We start from the raw sequence: 17909 nt of genomic DNA, 5'->3' as shown, positions 1-17909 counted from the left end.
ATTTGAAATGACAGATCATCAACAGAAATATCTAGCAGTGAGTTAAAGCTGCAGGATTAAAACTTAGAAGAGCTATAAGGTGACAGGCAATGGGAAGTCGACTGCATAGAAGAGACTAACGAAGACACAGAAATAGGGTTGATCACTATGCAAGGTGACCATGATGCTTAGAATGAAATTCTCTTAAGTTAGCTACTAATGTTAAAAACCACATTTTCATTTTAATAGTCACTGATAAGTCCAAGTACATAAATGACTACCAACAATTTGTATGACTTCCATTAAAATCTCATTAACACTGCTGGAATTGTTCATTCACCCTTAGCCCTGATGTTATATAGTCAGTGTCAAGAGAGAATGATTGCTGAATAGATGAAGGTCATCTTTCAGGCTTTAATGCCAAAAATGAAAATATTTTGCTACTTTCCCTTTGAAAGATTTCAAATCACAACACTACTTAAAGATCTCCCTGGGGTTCCTAAAACAAAATGAAACAGTCCGTATCAGATGAAAGGCCTCCTCTACTTCAAGCTCCTTTGATGTATTAGGTAAAAAAAAACTATCAAAATATGTAGACTCTCAAAATTTAAGAAAAATGTTTATCTAAATCTTTAGTGAACATCTGCTAGGTAACAGACTATATGTTAAGCATTTAATTTGTGCCTTTGATTCTGTTTATGCGTTTGCTGGGGTTGGGGGATGGCAAATAAAGCAACAGTGGTTCTTTGGACATTTTCTTCAGGGAGAAGTAAAAAGATGCCAGAGTTAAATCCCAGTTCTACTGCTCACTAGCCAAGTGATCTTATGGAAGTTAGTTTTCTTCTTTGAGCCCCAGAGTTATGGTTAATTTAGCCACCTATCTCAAAGGATTGTTGACAAATTTAAATGAGGTTATAGGCCTGGCACAAGGCAACACTTAATAAACATGTGTTTTCCATCTCTTTCCATAATTTTGTATCCTTTAAATGGTAGCAAAAGCCATCAGAGAATGCCACATGCTGCTAAAGTGGGTGAAGTTTCAAAAGGTAGTCTCAGAATTACAGAATGGGGAAAAGGAGAAGGCATTCAAGTAAGGAGAATAACTTGGTAAAACCACAGATTTAAAGAAAATAGGATGAGGATAAGGAGACCAATATAATTAAAACAGAAAGTCAATGCTAGGGATTTGAAAGCTCAATGGATGAACAAGCTGTTATATGATATGCAGATGTAGGCCAGTAACATTTTCTAAGTAGAAGTAACTTGATGGAACTAGTCTTGAGGGAAGATGAGTTAAAAAGCAGTATGGGGACAAAACAGAGTGAAGAAAGACTGGAATCAGACAGGAAGTTCTTATTTGATCTAGATTTGGACTATGATAAACAACAATGCAAAGAAAAACGGGAATAAATAGGGAAAATTTCAAATGAAAAACAATGTACAAGGCTGGTTTTTTAAGATTTTATTTTTAAGTTATCTCTACACCCAACATGGTGCCCAAACTCAAAACCCTCAGATCAAGAGTCACATGCTCTTCTGACTGAGCCAGCCAGGTGTCCCTAACAAGGCTATTTGATAACTGAATGGATAATAGTCAGGTGACTCCATTGAAACCAGAAGAAAACTGGCCACATTTTACAGTCATACAACCCTCCAAGGTTAGTGCACTTAAAGAGCTCGATTTTTTTTTTTTTTAAATAGCAAGAGACCGGGATCCCTGGGTGGCGCAGCGGTTTGGCGCCTGCCTTTGGCCCAGGGCGCGATCCTGGAGACCCGGGATCGAATCCCACGTCAGGCTCCCGGTGCATGGAGCCTGCTTCTCCCTCTGCCTGTGTCTCTGCCTCTCTCTCTCTCTCTCACTGTGTGCCTATCATAAATAAATTAAATTAAAAAAAAATTAAAAAAAAAAATAAATAGCAAGAGACCTAAGGCAATGTTACAGATCTTCTAGTCCAACACACTCATTTTATAAATAAGGAAAAATCATGTCTAAGGAGACATCCTGATGTCATATAGCTAGTGTCAGTATCCAAAGCAGGATACAAGTCCAGTGTTCTCAACTATGCTGGGCTGTCTTGCCTTGCAGGTAGTTTGGAATGAGAGAAGAATGCAATTGGTATATGAAGAGTTTGTAGTGATAATGAAAGAAATGCAAATGTCCTTCAAAATAACAATAGTCATTTTTCACTACACTGTAAGACATGTCACAAAATGGAGTCTATTTTTTTTCCCATGGAAACACTGTAATTGGAAGTTACATTACTGATCAAGGATTCAGCATCAGATAATAGGTACATTAAATAATAAGGTCATCGAAGTGGAAATGTCAAGTAGTCAATTGGAGATACGGGATTATAATTGCAGATATACATTAGAATCAACTGTATGGGCTCCTGTATATTTCATTAGATCAGCAATTTTCCATTTTATATCTCAAACTGAAAATGCTTAATAATTCTTATCCCATATTTTTCATGGACAATAATATTTAGTATATATTATAATCATTTATTGTGACAAGTAGGGACAATTAAATCTCTGCCATATTTTCTGCAGTATGCAGCAAAATTTTATAAGCTCATTTCTGGAACAGCTGATGTGTAATTTCAAATTGCACCTTTAGGTTTCAAGTGTGACAGCTGAATTAACTCTTTATATTTTCTATGGTTCCCTGCTCAACAGTAATTTCTCAAGCTCTAAGACTAGTCAAATATATCTTTAATAATAAAAGGACTGCAAGCAAAGAAAACTATCAGAAAAGCAAAATGCTTTGGTGCTACTTCACTATAAGGTTAAAACCCTGCAATTATCAAGTAGTTAGTATTTCTCTTCCCAGAGAATCTATAAATCCTTTATATTTACTTTAGTAGTAACTGAAACATGTTAAAAGATTTAAATGGATGTAGTTTTTAATCACAACAGAGGTAATCAGAATTTTTTAGTTAACAATTTTAATCTATATATTAATCCTAACAGCTAATTTGTAATTATCTTCTTGGATAATTTACTGCTCATCATTACACAAGGCCCCATAGAGACAAGAGAGCATGTTAAATCTTTCAGAATATTTAAATAATAGATCAAATAATAAATAATAATATTATTTAAATAATATTTAAATATACATGGTGGCAGAGGAACTACACTCCAATTTCAGAAGTTGGGAAACACATTACTAAGGCAGGCCTTATTTTTGTTCAATTGTTATAGTCAGTCCTATACATTAATAGTGAGTAGTTGGGAATAGTTTTCCACTCTAACTTCTTATGAAATGAGTGAAGAATTCAGAAACTAAAATTTAAAAAACGCCTGCCACTTTGCAACATTATGGCTATGAACTCTAAGTTAAATAATCAGAAAAAATAATTCTTAGAATTATCAGAACTCCATCCAATTATACTTTATTAAGTATCCTTACAGGAGTCCGATTTTAAATACAAAGTATGCACTTTAAAAATGAGGCACAGAATAAAAGGGTACCCACACAAAGATTTTCACTGCCATGTTACCAATAATAGAAAAAAATTTTGAACAGATGTAAAAAGGGAATGGTCTCACAAGTTCTGGCACATCTAGTACCAGGAATATTATATAGTCATTAAGAGTCATTATGAATACCATGAAAAAGTTTATATGTTAAATGAGAAAAGTGTATTACAGTTTGTTATCCAGAAGAAAAGGGAATACTTCCTAACCCATTCTATGAGGCTAAAGCAATACAAGATACCACAAGAAAACTACAAACTAATATCCCTCATGAAGGCAGATGCAAAAATCCTCAAAAACATACTAACAAATGAAATCCAGCAGCATATTAAAAGGCATATATACCATGACCAATTAGGATTTATTCAGGGATGCAAGGGTGAGTCAACATACAAAAATCAATGGAATACATCATACTAATAGAATGAAGGAAAGAAACTATATGATCAACTCAGTAAGTTCAGAGAAAGCATTTTGCAAAACCTAAATAGTTTTTTAGATAAAAACACCAAACAAACTAGAAGGGAAATTCCTCAATATGATAAAGGCATTTATGAAAAACCTACAGCAAAAAAAAAAAAGAAAAGAAAAGAAAAACCTACAGCTACCACTATGCTCAATAGTGAAAGATCGAATGCTTCTCTCTTAAGATCAGAAAAGACAAGGATGCCTGTTTTTGCAACTTCTATTCAACACTGCCCTGGCGATCTAGCCAGGGCAATTAAACAAGGAAAAAAGAGCTACCCAGACTAGAAAGGAAGAAGAAAACCTATCTCTATTCACAAATGACAAGATCTTAAACAAAGGAACTCTACAAAATCTACACAGAGAAAAATAATCATTTAAGTTAACAAATGAGTTCAGTCAAGTGGTAGGATATAAAATCAATATACAAAAACCAGTTTTATTTCTATACACTAGCAATGAACAATGCAAAAATGAAATTAAGAAAACAATTCCACTTACAACAGCATCAAAGGAATAGAATATGTAGGAATAAATTGAACCAAGGAAGTACAAGGCTTGGACACTAAAAATAACAACAGATTCAATGCAATCCCCATCAAAATGCCAATTGCCCTTTTTGCAGAAATGGACAACTCTATCCTAAAATTTATGTGGAATTGCAGAAGGGATCCCCCACAGCCAAAACAATCTTAATAAAGAAAAACAAACTGGGAGACCTAACACTTCCTGATTTCAAACTTTACCACAAAGCTAGAGCAGTTAAAACAGCGTGGTACCAGCATAAGGATAGACATACATATTAATGGAATAGAATCAACAGCCCAGAACTAAACCTATACATCTATGACCAATTCATTTCCACAAGGGTACCAAGACCATTCAATAAGCAAAGAATATAGCCTTATCACCAAATGGTGTTGGGACAACTGAAATGTCTACATGCAAAAGAATGAATTTGGACCCCTATCTTACACCACATACAAAAAAGTAACTCAAAATGGATCAAAGATCTAAATATAAAAACTAAAACTCTAAGAAACAGGTGAAAATCTGCATGACCTTGGATTAAGCAATGTTTTTTAAAATATGACATCATAAGCACAGAATTCAAAGAAAAAAATAAATTGAACTTTATTAAAATTAAAACCTTTTGTGTGTCAAAGGAGTATCAAGTAAAAACACAACCCACAGGAAGGGAAAGATCTTTTGCAAATCATGTATAAGGGTCTAGTAGCCATAACATATAAAGAACTCTTACAATTCAACAATAAAAGACAAAACAATTTAAAAATGGACAAAGGATTTGAATAGACATTTTTCAAAAAAAAAGAATACCAATGGCCAATAAGCACATGAAAAGATGCTTGACATCATTTGTCATTAGGGAAATGCAAATCAAAACCAAAATGAAATATTGTTGTACACACAGTAGGATGGTTATAATCAAAAAGACAATAGCAAGTTTTGGCAAGGATATGGAGAAATTGGAAGTTTCATATATTGTTGGTGGAAATACAAAGTGGTGCAACCATTTTGGAAAACATTTTGGCAGTTCTTCAAAAAGTTAAACATAAAGTTATCATATGACCCAGCAATTCCACTCCAAAGTGTATATCCAAGAGAATTACAAATATACATAGTATGTCAATTATACTCAGTAATAAAAAAGATACATCCATATAAAAACTTATATCTGAATGTTAACAGCAGTATTATTCCTAATAGCCCCAAAGGGGAAAACACTCATCAGCAGATGAATAAACAAACAAAATGTGATTTGGCCCTATCTATTCAGCAATGAAAAGGAATTGGTATGGACTGAATGTGTGCCCCCTCCTTTCACCACCACCACCAAGTCCTTATCTTGAAGCCCTAATCCCCAATTCAATATTTGGAGGTAGGGCTTTGGGTGATAATTATGTTTACATGAGGATAGAGGATACATGATGGGATGTGACTATAAGTACAAGAGGATGAGGAGATCACAGCTCTCTCTCCCCTCTCCATGTGAAGATAAAGCAAAAGGAAGCCATATACAAGTCAGAAATAGGACCCACACCAGAACCCAACCATTATGGCATTCTGACCTTGGACTTTTGAGCCGCTAGAACTGTGTGAAAGAAATGTCTGTTGTTTAAGCCATTCAGTTTATGGTATTTGTTATAGCAGTCTGAGCTAAGACAGAAATGAAGTACTGTGACACACTATAACATGGATGAACCCTGAAAACATGCCAAGTGAAAGAAGCCAGACACAAAGGTCACATATTATATGAAATGTCCATCCAGGAAGGCACATCCATAGAGAAAGTAGATTAGTGGATGCCAGGTGATGGGGGCAGGGGGCAATTGGGAGTATCTGCTAACAGGTACGGAATTCTTTTTAGAGAAATGTCCCTGAATTAGATAGTGGTGATGGCTGTACACCAATGTGAATATAAAAATCACTGAATTATATACTTAGAATTATTAAAATGGTGAATTTTATCTCAATATTTTAAAGGCTAAAAAATTTTTATGATCCCTATCTAAATCATATTTACAACTGTATATAAAACAGAAACATCTGTAATATAAAATATAAAAATAGAGTTTTAGATTATTTTTTCTCTTTAAAAACTCTTAATTTTCAGTGTAGCACTTTTATAACAAGAAACTTAAACCAATCTAAATATCCATTATTAGGGAACAGATTAAATAAATTATGATTCAGCCTTCAAAAAGAATGAGATGTTAGTTGAAAAAAAGCAAAGGGCCAAACAGTGGCTCAAGTATGATCCCATTTGTGTTTTTCACATTGTGCAAACATACTTGTATCTGCACAAGCTCTCAACAGTGGTAACCACAGCAGAGTGGGACCTAGAGAATTACTTTTAATTTCATGCCAGTCTGTTTTCACACTTCAATAAGAAAATGTTTGAAATAAAATAATATTTGATTCCTCTCTTGGAATACAACTTCAAAAATTTGGATGGCTTTTCAAGATAGCAGGCATTCAAGTATCTGCTGAATATAACATCTCCTATATGCAAGGAAAGCTTCTTCAAATGTTACTGTCTTTTACAATCAGAAAATGGATCTTGCGATAACATGATTTACATTTTCTGATAGACTGCACTCATTATAAGGCAGAATTTCCAAAAAATTTTCCACAAAGCCATTTTACATGCTATATGTGCCACAAAAAAACCACTATAGGGCAAAAAACATCCCTACATATGAAGATAATGCAAAATGGGAAATTATATTTCTGATGAGAACCAAAAATTATGTTTTTATAATAGTGGTTTGTGATATTAGATATATAGAACGTGACCTGGATGCAAGGATATGGTGCCTATAAAGACACAAAGGCTATTTCCTATAATTAGGAAGAATATACTTGCTTGGATTCATGCATAGAAAAATACTGATGATATATAATAATGAGAACATTATACAAGTATTAAATTATATGAAAATCCACAGAAGGATATCTATAACATCAGAGGCCTAAATGGTACATTAGTAAAAATAAAGGATACATGTTCCATCTAATTCTTTATATTGTCAGAGATGAAAATATCAAAATTTCTTCTATTTATGGAGTAATGATGGTAATACAAGAAAAAAAAACCTACCTGCCATTCAAACTCACTATCTGACCAATCCCAGTATGTGCTAATAGAAGAAGAGACATCACTGCAGACACTCCCCTCAGGGAATAAATCAAAAGAAGTGAAGTCTTGATCATCTAACAGGGAATAGCAATCATCTTGATCTCCAACAGAAACTGAGGAAAATAGCTCCTCACTGCATTCTGAGCTGGCAACACTTGTTCCACAAGAAGTTAAGTTCCACCTTAAAAACACAACACAAAAAAAATCATAACAGGAACTCCAGAATCCCCACAATCTTAAGATATTAATAGGAGATACATTCAAGATATTTATGAAGAATAGAAGTATATGTTTAGGTATGACAATGATACTGTGATTATTTTCAAAAGAGCCCTTACCTTTTAAAGATGTATACTAAAACATTTATGAATGATATATATCTGGGATTTTTCTGAAAATAATAAGGGTTTGAGTAATGAGTAGTGATATAAAGCATATTGCCATATGTGAATAATTGTTGAAGCTGGATGATGGATATATGAAGTTCATTACACTATTCCCTTTCCTTTTATATTTGTCTGAAAATTTTTATAATAAAATATTTTAAAAGAAAATTGTATCTAAATTAAGAATAAAGTAAAACCTTCATCTATAAATAAAACATAGGATAGTGGTTATAAATATATTTTGAAGTCAGATTGAGTTCAAATTCTTGCTCTGTAATTTGACTGCTGCTTGATCTTAAGCAAAACACACCCTCTTCAGCCTGTGTTCTCATTTTAAGGAGGAGTTATTATGAAGATTATACAAGAATGCATACAGAACTCTTAGCAGACATAAAAAGTGCTCAATACATGGTAGCTATTATTATTATTAAAAGAAGAGGGTAGCCATTGCAGGGCAGAGAAAAGCACAAAAACTACACAGAAGTTCAAGAAGTGTTTAAATAACTTTTACTTACCAGTGCTATAAAAGATCATTGCAAAGATGTTGGAATAAGAAAGGAGTAATAAAGAATATTAAAATGACCAAGAGTTCCATCACTCAATAATAACTAATCCATAATATTTTAGTACATATATATTTTTTACAGAATCATCATTCTGCACATATATACACACACATATATAGTTTTTAGTATCCATTCTTCACTTATCATATATTAAGCATTTCCCTATGTATATTACTTGAAAACATTTTAATGCCTATATAATATTCCACTGATTAAAAAGTCTCATAATTTATTTAACCTTATTCCTTCAATAATACTTAGGCTGTTTCCATTTTTTTTGGTATTACAAATAATACTGAGATGAACCGTTTTGTTTATAATTATTTATCAACATATATAATAAAAAATAGTGAAAGGGATTATAGGGTTAAGGAGAGAAAATGAGTGGGAAATATCAGAGAGGGTGACAGACTCCTAACTCTGGGAAACGAACAAGAGGTAGTGGAAGGGAAGGTGGATGGGGGGATGGGGTGACTGGGTGACAGGCACTGAGGGGGACACTTCACGGGATGAGCACTGAGTATTATACTATATGTTGGCAAATTGAACTCCAATAAAAAAAATATACAAAAAAATACAAAAAAAAACATATAATCTCTCAGGATAGATTTCTTGAAAGGAAAGTACTGAGTCAAAGAATATCAACACTTCTAAAGGTCATATCATACTTAGTCAAGTGCCTTTCTGAAAGGCTGCATTAATTTACACTCCCTGAAACAGTATATAAAGCATGCTCATTTCACCACAACCTTAACAGCACTGGAATTTTCTTTCTTTTAAGATTTTATTTATTTATTCATGAGAGACGCAGAGAGAGAGAGGCAGAGGGAGAAGCAGATTCCTCGCAGGGAGTCTGATGTGGGGCTCGATCCCTGGACCAGGGATATGGGATTTGGGATCATGGCCTGAGCCAAAGGCTGACGCTGAGCTGCTGAGTCTCCCTGGCGCCCCAGCACTGGAATTTTCATTTTTAAAGTTTCACCTATCTGGTAGGAAAAACTATTTTTACGTCGATTTTCATTTCTTCAATTACTAGCAAGATCAAATTTTAAAATATTTGCTATTTTGCTCTAGTGTTTTTCTATGTGTTAATGTTTTCCTTACTGATTTTATAAGTTCTTAGTGTATTAATAATATTAACATTTTGCCTGTGGTATCTGTTGCAGCGTTACTTTTGTCTTTAAATCTACATATCTTTCTTTTGTAAATTTCCACTAGCTTCATACATTAACAAGATAATCTTCATTGCTTAGGCAGTAGGCTACATAATTAATCCTTAGATAATGATTTAATACATTGGATACTAATAAAATACCGAAATAATGGCTTCCTGAAGAAAAGCCTGTTACTTATCTATTATTAGGTTGTTTCTCATCTTTCATTAAATCTATTTTTTTCTTGAACTGTGTTTTTCATTTTTTAACTCTCCCTCCCTTATTTTGTATTACTAATCTTAATTTCAAAGTTCTTGGTTTGCAAAATTTGGGCAATCCGACAATTTTATGTCATTTTTCCTTTGAGCTAAAGGTAGAATATTTTAAAGGTTCAAAACACACACATGACACTCTCTAAACTATTATGGTTCAATAACTATAAACACAGATATCAAAAAGTTTTTATAAATAGGCAAAAATCTCAAATTCATCTAACATCTTAGAATACCTTGTAATATTACCTAGTTTCACCATATGCTTCCTAGGCAGGCAGTATCCTCATTTTTTAAAAAATCAAACTTAGAACTAACCAAATTGTTCAGGATGTACAATAAGGCAATATAAAAGCTAAAAAATGACAAACACTCTCTTAGATCTAGTAAACCATTACCTATACTGTATTCTGGGCAAATTATTTTTTTCTTTTTTGTCTTCAAAATGCTAGTGGCAAAAGAGAAATGCTAGTGGCTTTTTTCAACCTTTATTCATTCAGCCACTCAACAACCATTTAGTTAGTATCTTCTATGTACCAAGTACCATGTTATGTGGTAGGAAAAGCTGTTAGGTAATTGTTTTCAATAAAAAATATTTTGAGCTTGCAAAAATTCAGTAGAAATGTGTTTCTTTCTGTAATTATGACTTTCCTTTTCAGAAAACTATGCTAGATTTGATAATCTAATGTTTAAATCACTGACAGGACAGTTATTTGCTTGGTTTTGTGTGTGTGTGTTTTAAAGATTTTATTTATTTGACGGAGAGAGAGAACACAAGCAGAGGGAGCAAGCAGCAGGCAGAGACAGAGGGAAAAGCAGGTTCCCTGCAGGGAGCCTGATGTGAGGCTCAATCCCAGGACCCTGGGATCATGACCTGAACCAAAGGCAGACGCTCAAATGACTGAGCCACCCAAGAGCCCCCCCCCCCAAGTTTTGTGCTCTTAATGTAGGGCAAAATCAGTATCTTTCTCAGTTTTCCAGGTCCATGTCTTTATAAGAGATTTAATAGGATTCTGGCTATTCTTAGGAGCTTTTGCTCTTTTTTTTACAGTGACTTAAAAAAGGTTCATATTCGAAACCAATCATTTACAAAATAGAAACATTTTTACTACTAGAATTTTTTTAAAGATTTATTTATTCATGAGAGACACAGAAAGAAAGGCAGAGATATAGGCAGAGGGAGAAGCTCCTCTGTGGTGAGCCTGATGTGGATCTTGATCCCAGGATCCCGGGATCAGGACCTGAGCAAAAGGCAAGTGCTGAACCATTAGCAGGTGCCCCACTCCAAGAGATATATATTTTTTAATTCTATTATCTTCTAATTTCCAAATATTATTTTTATTATTACCTTAAGGCAATGTGAACAAAAACAAAGTAGGCAGTAGTACGTTTATCCACTGCTATTAGTAGTGTTAGTGTTAAATTGGCATAATCTTTCTGAAAAACAGGAAGACTGGTACTTGGTACTGTATATACATCAAAAGCTTCAAAAAGTTCACTACTTTGGACTCAGTAATTGCCCTTCTAGGAATTGATCACTTCCTCAAATTGAAATTGGGAAAAAGATTTAAGACCAAACATGTCCAAATAGTCTCATTTATAATAACCAACAAAGGAAAAAGAAATGTCCCCCAAATATGGGGAATAAATAATATATCTAAATAATGGTGTTTTATAATCATTAATAATTATATTTTCAGGAAACACCTGGTCAGCTCAGTTGAGCCCTCAACTCTTGATTTCAGCTCAAGCCATGATCTAAGGATTGTGAGATGGAGCCCCATGTAGGGCTCTGTATACTCCCTGCAGAGTGTGCTTGTGGTTCTCTCTCCCTCTGCCCCTCCCCCTGCTCACACACTCTCTCATCCAAATAAATAAATAAAATCTTTTTTAAAAATATTGTATTTTCAGCCTATTTTTTGAAAACAAAAACGCTCACAATGTAAGTATAAAAACCTGGTCACAAATCATATATAACCTGATCCTGATTTTTTGAATTATATATGAACATAAAAAGAATATTAAGGGCACCTGGGTGGCTCAGTGATTAAGCATCTGCCTATCACTCAGGTCCTAATCCCAGGGTCCTGGGATCGAGTTCCTCATTGGGCTCCTCACAGGGAGCTTGCTTCTCCCTCTGCCTATGTCTCTACCTTTCTTTTTGTGTCTCTCATGAATAAATAAATAAAATCTTTAAATAAAAAAAGAATATTACAAGTAACAACATCAAAATGCTGACAGTTATCTTTACTGAAAGGGATCATGAGTGATCTTTAGAGTTTTGTATATGCCAATTTTCTAAAGTGAGCTTTTATAATAAAAATTTAAGTGTGATTCTTTTAGACTATTCTGTTGGTTTCAAACATGTCATGAATGACCACTGTGTGCATGTGCTTAGTGCTGAACTATTCAAATCTGCAAAGTTCTTATATCTTATTCCAGCAGGAGAAAGCTACCTAACACTAAGATTCTAGTTATAACCATAAAATTATTCACAAAGTAGACTTTCTACCTTAAAAGAAAAATATTGAGAAGACTCCTAATGAGGGCACCTGGGTGGCTCTCTCGGTTAAGTGTCTGCCTTTGGCTCAAGTCATGATCTCAAGGTCCTGGGATTGAGCCCCATATTGGGCTCGCTGCTCAGTAGGGAGCCTGCTTCTCTTTCTCCTTCTCCCTCTACCCCTCCTCCCACCACCTGTGCTCTTTCTCTCATGTTCCCCCTCAAAAGAATAAATAAAATCTTAAAAAAAAAAAAGAATCCGAATGAAATGGAGTTTAATTCAATAACTAGGCTTGCTGCCCAAATTTCAGTTTAAAAAAAAAAACTAAAGCTGAGAAAATTTATCTACAAAGCTTATCTGTCAAAACCCCCATATAGCCACCCCCAACCTCTACTACAACTCTGGAGCACAGTAGGCCATCAAGGTCCCAAGTTAGAGCAGATGACACAACCCCCCACCCCACGCTACTCAAATGCCCAACTCTCCTCGAGATCTCAATTGTCTTCATATCATTACCCATCCCTCCTACCCTCTCTGTAGTCTTGGAAGAAAAAAAAATGCCATGTCATTTCTAAGACTAATTATTCCATTCGTGTTCTGAGTTCATCCCAGTCATCTCCTGTCATCCCACACTCTCCTCTTACTTTCAGTTTCTCCCTTTCCTGTGGGCTGCTTCTAAGGAGCTAAAAATCTCTATTCTTAGAAAAGAAAAACTAAACAAGGCAAACAAACAACAATGAAACATTCAACTTTTTTTTCAGATTACCACATCTCCTCTCCTTCCTTTCCCTGCTAAATTTATTGAAAAGTTTCTTCTTCTCTCAACCTTTCTAAGCCACAGTTCTACTCCTAACACATTACTGTTCTACTGTTCTTTCTATTCCAAATGCTCTCAAATCCGTATTTCTAGCCTGGATAATTCTCCCAAGTCTGATCCCTATTCTCAGTTTGTCTCAACAAATCCCTAAACCAAATTCCTCCTGCCTTTATAATCTGTTACTTCATGGAGCATGGTTCCCCCACCTGCAAATCACAGCTCTTCTGCAACTGTTAATTCTATATTGATAGGAAGCCTGTGGGTAGTACAAAAGATACACAGTAGTCTTGAGGCTCTTCTGGTTAAGGTGATTGAAACAGGGCTCTAAAATCAAATAACTGAGTAACTGCTTTATACAATAGTTCATTTCCTATCCTGCCAATAGGGTGTACAAAAGTGAGGCACTGTCCTCCCACATGCTTTTCACAATTGTTCAAAGTACTGATGTATTACTATTAAAGATGAAAAGAATAACACATCAAGTAGTTCATATTAACCTCCTTCATCTCACAATTTAATTACAGGGCAGCCCTGGTGGCGCAGCGGTTTAGCGCCGCTTACAGCTCAGGGCGTGATCCTGGAGACCCTGGATCAAGTCCCACGTCAGGCTCTCTGCATGGAGCCTGCTTCTCCCTCTGCCTGTGTCTCTGCCTCTCATTCTCTCTCTGTGTCTCTATGAATAAATAAATAAAAAATCTTTTAAAAAAACAATTTAATTACAGAACTTACCAGTATCATAGTAATTTTTTTTCAATTTGGTAGATGACTTCCCTTTTTGATAATGGTGGAGGTTGCCATGGACAAATGCTAAGAAAAAACTCACAATTATATCATAAATATCCTGTCCCAAAACCAAAGAAAAATGCCTTAAACACCACATATATTCCATATTAACATTTAAGTTAAAAAATAATTAGGGTGTCTCAGTCAGTTAAGTGTCTGACTCTTGGTTTCACCTCAGGTCATGACCTCAGGGTGGTAAGATCGAGTCCCGTATCAGTTTCAGTACTGAGCCTGCTTGAGATTCTTTCTCTCCCTCTCCTTCTGCCCCTTCCCCTTCTCATGTGCATGCTCTAATAAATAAATAAATCATTAAAAAATAATCAAGTTTCTTGGTTTATTGAAATTTATTTTCAGGGCACCTGGGTGGTTCAGTCAGTTAAGCGTCTGCCTTCGGCTCAGGTTATGCCAGGGCTCCCTGTTCAGAGGGGAGTCTGCTTCTCCCTCTCCCTCTGCCCCTCATACTCATGCTCTCTTTCTCTCAAATGAATAAATTAAAAAATCTCTAAAAAATTTTGTTTTTTTAAAAAGACTTTATTTATTGGAGAGAGGGGAGTATATGGTCCTCTCAATGCCATCTTGAGGAGGGCTAGGAAGGCAGAACCTTCCAGAATGAGAGAACATTTAAAAAGCCTAGGTGGCCTAGGGCAGAAACATCATCCAATGTAAATACTGCAACTTCTGCTTGCCCTAATCTCTGTTGAAAAGGGTACAAAGCAAAATACATTAGATCTCCTACAGTCATCCCAAGCCTTGAGAAAAGTAGGGCAGGAGAGAGAGGTTTTTAAAAAGCAGGCAAAATGTTTGACTTGGGAAAACTGGGGATGAACAGGAACCTCCCTATTTTTTTAATTTTTTTAAGATTTATTTATTTATTTATTTATTTATTTATTTATTTATGGGGGGGGGGCAGAGACACAGGAGGAGAGAAGCAGGCTCCATGCCAGGAGCCCGACATGGGACTCGATCCCGGCACTCCAGGATTGCGCCCTGGGCCAAAGGCAGGCACTAAACCGCTGAGCCACCCAGGGATCCCATCCCTGTCTATATTAACTGCTCCATTCTGGAAAACCTTGACCTTACCTCTGTCTCTAAGAAAAGGAGTAGGAAAACACAAGAAAAAAATGGAGAGGAAGAAAAAGAACAAAATGAGCTGTAAGAAATGTATTCTTCTCCTTGCTTCACTCATCACCCCAACAGTTTTGGCAGTGCTTACCCTCAGCCTCCTTCCCCACTCCCTTGCCATCATCATCAGTGCAGGCTAATTCTGAAATCATTCAACTTTCCTGTGTATAGGACTTGCTCCAATGTTGCAAACCTTAAATACCAAATACGTGCAAAAGTATTCTTTTATATTGTTTTCCAATGCAAACAATCCTAAACACACTTGATATCATAAATCCATTACACTCATTTTATAATCACATCATGGGTTAAATAAGCTTCTGTGAGTCAGTCTAAGAAACTATAACAACCGTTTAAAACATTTGTGCCATTAGTTCTGTTCCAAGTTTCATCACTGACTCCAATGAAGTAATCTTGGCTTTGCCTACTGTTTTATGACCTTGAACTCAGTCTTTCCTCTCTGGGCCTCAGTTTCCTCATTTTTGCAATGACGATTGGAAAAGTGGTAATAAATTTACTACTACTTCCTTTTCCAATGTGTTATACTGATGTTCTGCATGACTGTTTAACATGTCATTTCCAGACTCTTTCTTTCAGGTAAGAATCATGTTTTATACATTCTTTGCATCTGGTAGAAGCTCAGTAAATCTGTAGAGTGACTTAAGAGGTGGTGGAGGGCATGCAAAAGACATTATAAGATGGAAGGATTTGTTCATGCTGATATCGTGAACTAGAAATCAGAACTAGACTCCTTAATTCAATTCCAATATTTTCTTTCCATAGCTGAACCCATCTCCTCCCTTGTTCTCCATACACCCTCCCAAACCTTGGTATGTATCTATCAAATATCCACTTTGGGGCTTCTGTGCACAGGTTGGGGCTACGTGTACACCATCTTCGCAATCTTCACATTTGGTATTAACACTTAAATGCTTACATGAGAGAATTCTCCAGAACACTCTAGATTCCAATAAAATCAGTTAGGAGATGTGCCCTCTGAGTAAATTTGTATAAGCCCATTCTAAGCTTAGCTTCGTCCTTCCACTGGGGGAGCAAACCAAGGGATATGCTACATGAAGGAATCTTCGAGATTTAAGGTTATACATTTTGGCAGGGCCTAAAATGGTAAAGCAAAGAGTTCATAAAGAGGTCTTGTTTCCTATACCTTCACCAAAAAAAAAAAAAAAAAAAAAAAAATGGGGTGGGGAGTGTAAATTGGGCCGGGAGGCAGATTTAAAAACGGGAAAAGGAAGATTCTACCTTTAAAAGTGCCATCTTTCAAAAGATCCATAGATTGGTTTTGAGCCATCCAAAGTCTACTCTAGAGCGTATGGGAGATGGAAGGGGTTAAACTTTTTCGGGTGGATGGGGTAGGGATGCATCTTAAAATTGAGGGTGGAGATTTGGGATTCTCTGGGCACAGATGGGGTTGGGAGGGGAAAGGGAGGAATCGCTATGATCAGATGATGAATGGGGAAAAGAGAGCAAGTAAAATGCCGGACCAAAGGAAAATCGGGAGGGCTAGGGTGAAAATAGGGAGAGGGAACAGGGAAGGAGCGCTGGTCGCAAGAAGATGGGGGAGGGGACGAATGGAAGCGCAGACCCGAGGAGGAGCGCCAGGTTCGGGAGTGAGCCAGCGTTCTCCAGTTTGAGTCAGGGGTGTGGGCAATTAGCCCCTGCCCTCAGCAGCGGTTCGTACCTGTTGGTGTGGAAACGGTGGAGTGGATCCGTGCGATGACAAGAGGACAGCTGGCAGCCGAAGTCGCTGATGTCCAGGCAGCCTGGCTCCTCGCTCGGGCAGGTGCCCAACCCGCGAGGGGGTCCCAGGAGCGGGAAGGGCTCCTCGGGGGTTAGAAACTTCTCGTACGAAGTGGTGGCCGACGTCTCGTCGGACATGGCTGGAGATGGCCTGGCTTTGGGCTCCCTCCCTGGCCCGGGCTGCTTCTGTGCCTGCCCCTTCCCCCACTCTAACCTGTCCGCCTCTGCTGAGCCGGGGTGTGCCCACCGCAGCTTACCAGCAGGCTGAGCTCCACGGCCAGATGCCGCCCGGTGAATGCCGACCGCGCTAAGAGGCTGCTAGAGGCCACAGCAGCCCACTGGCCACCCAGTCAGCGCCTCAGTGGCCTCGGCAGCCGTCTCCGTCGCCGCCGCTTCCCGGCCCAGCCCAGTCAGCGCAGCGCAGCGCCGCTGACCGCAGCGCCACCGCCGCCGCCGCGCCCGGCCCGCCCACTGCGCTCGCCACTTGCGACTGCTGCAGTCCGCCGACGCCCGCCGGGAGGAAAAAGGCGGTGGGAAGCTGCTCCCTATGCCCCCTGCTGGAGCGGAGGAGGAACTGAACCTCCGCCCAACCGCCCTCCACGCGTGAGCGTGGGATTTCTGGCGCTGGAAAGGCCCTGCGCTTCAGGCCAACCACCTCTGTTTTCTCACCCAGGGCTGATTAATAAGCAGGAAGCGGCAGCCCTGAGAAAAGGGACTTGGCTAAGGTCACACTGCGAGTGCATGAGAAAGAGTCCAGATGCCCTGGTTCCCAGTGTACTAGACCACCCTGTCCCAATTAAATGAGCCCTGCAGTGTGTGTGCCCAGCACTGTGCAATGAGCTGTAGGGGAAATGGGCCAAGTAGGAAAAAATAGTCCCTGCTTTACCCTTGATCTTCTAACCCTGAGAACTCTACACAACAGCCACCAGGGTACTCAGAGCTGCTGGACACGTAGTGCT

At 37.4% G+C, this 17909-nt stretch overlaps 1 protein-coding gene across 1 annotated transcript in view; it reads right to left on the bottom strand.

Moving 5' to 3' along the window:
* The window catches only part of FAM199X (family with sequence similarity 199, X-linked), a 30044-nt gene extending 12436 nt beyond the window's left edge, over positions 1–17608 (bottom strand). The window contains exons 1-2 of the mRNA XM_025989011.2: positions 16892–17608; positions 7553–7772 (exon numbers count right to left, since the gene is read on the bottom strand). Of these exons, the coding sequence (XP_025844796.1) occupies positions 7553–7772; positions 16892–17088 (417 nt within the window). The 5' untranslated portion in view covers positions 17089–17608. The remainder of the gene's footprint in view (positions 1–7552; positions 7773–16891) is intronic.
* Between the last annotated feature and the right edge of the window lie 301 nt (positions 17609–17909).

This window comes from Vulpes vulpes, chromosome X (genome assembly GCF_048418805.1).
Source record: "Vulpes vulpes isolate BD-2025 chromosome X, VulVul3, whole genome shotgun sequence".
NCBI classification, from domain to species: Eukaryota; Metazoa; Chordata; class Mammalia; order Carnivora; family Canidae; genus Vulpes; species Vulpes vulpes.
Note: the sequence above shows the minus strand (reverse complement) of the source record. Positions and strands in the feature narration are given on the sequence as shown.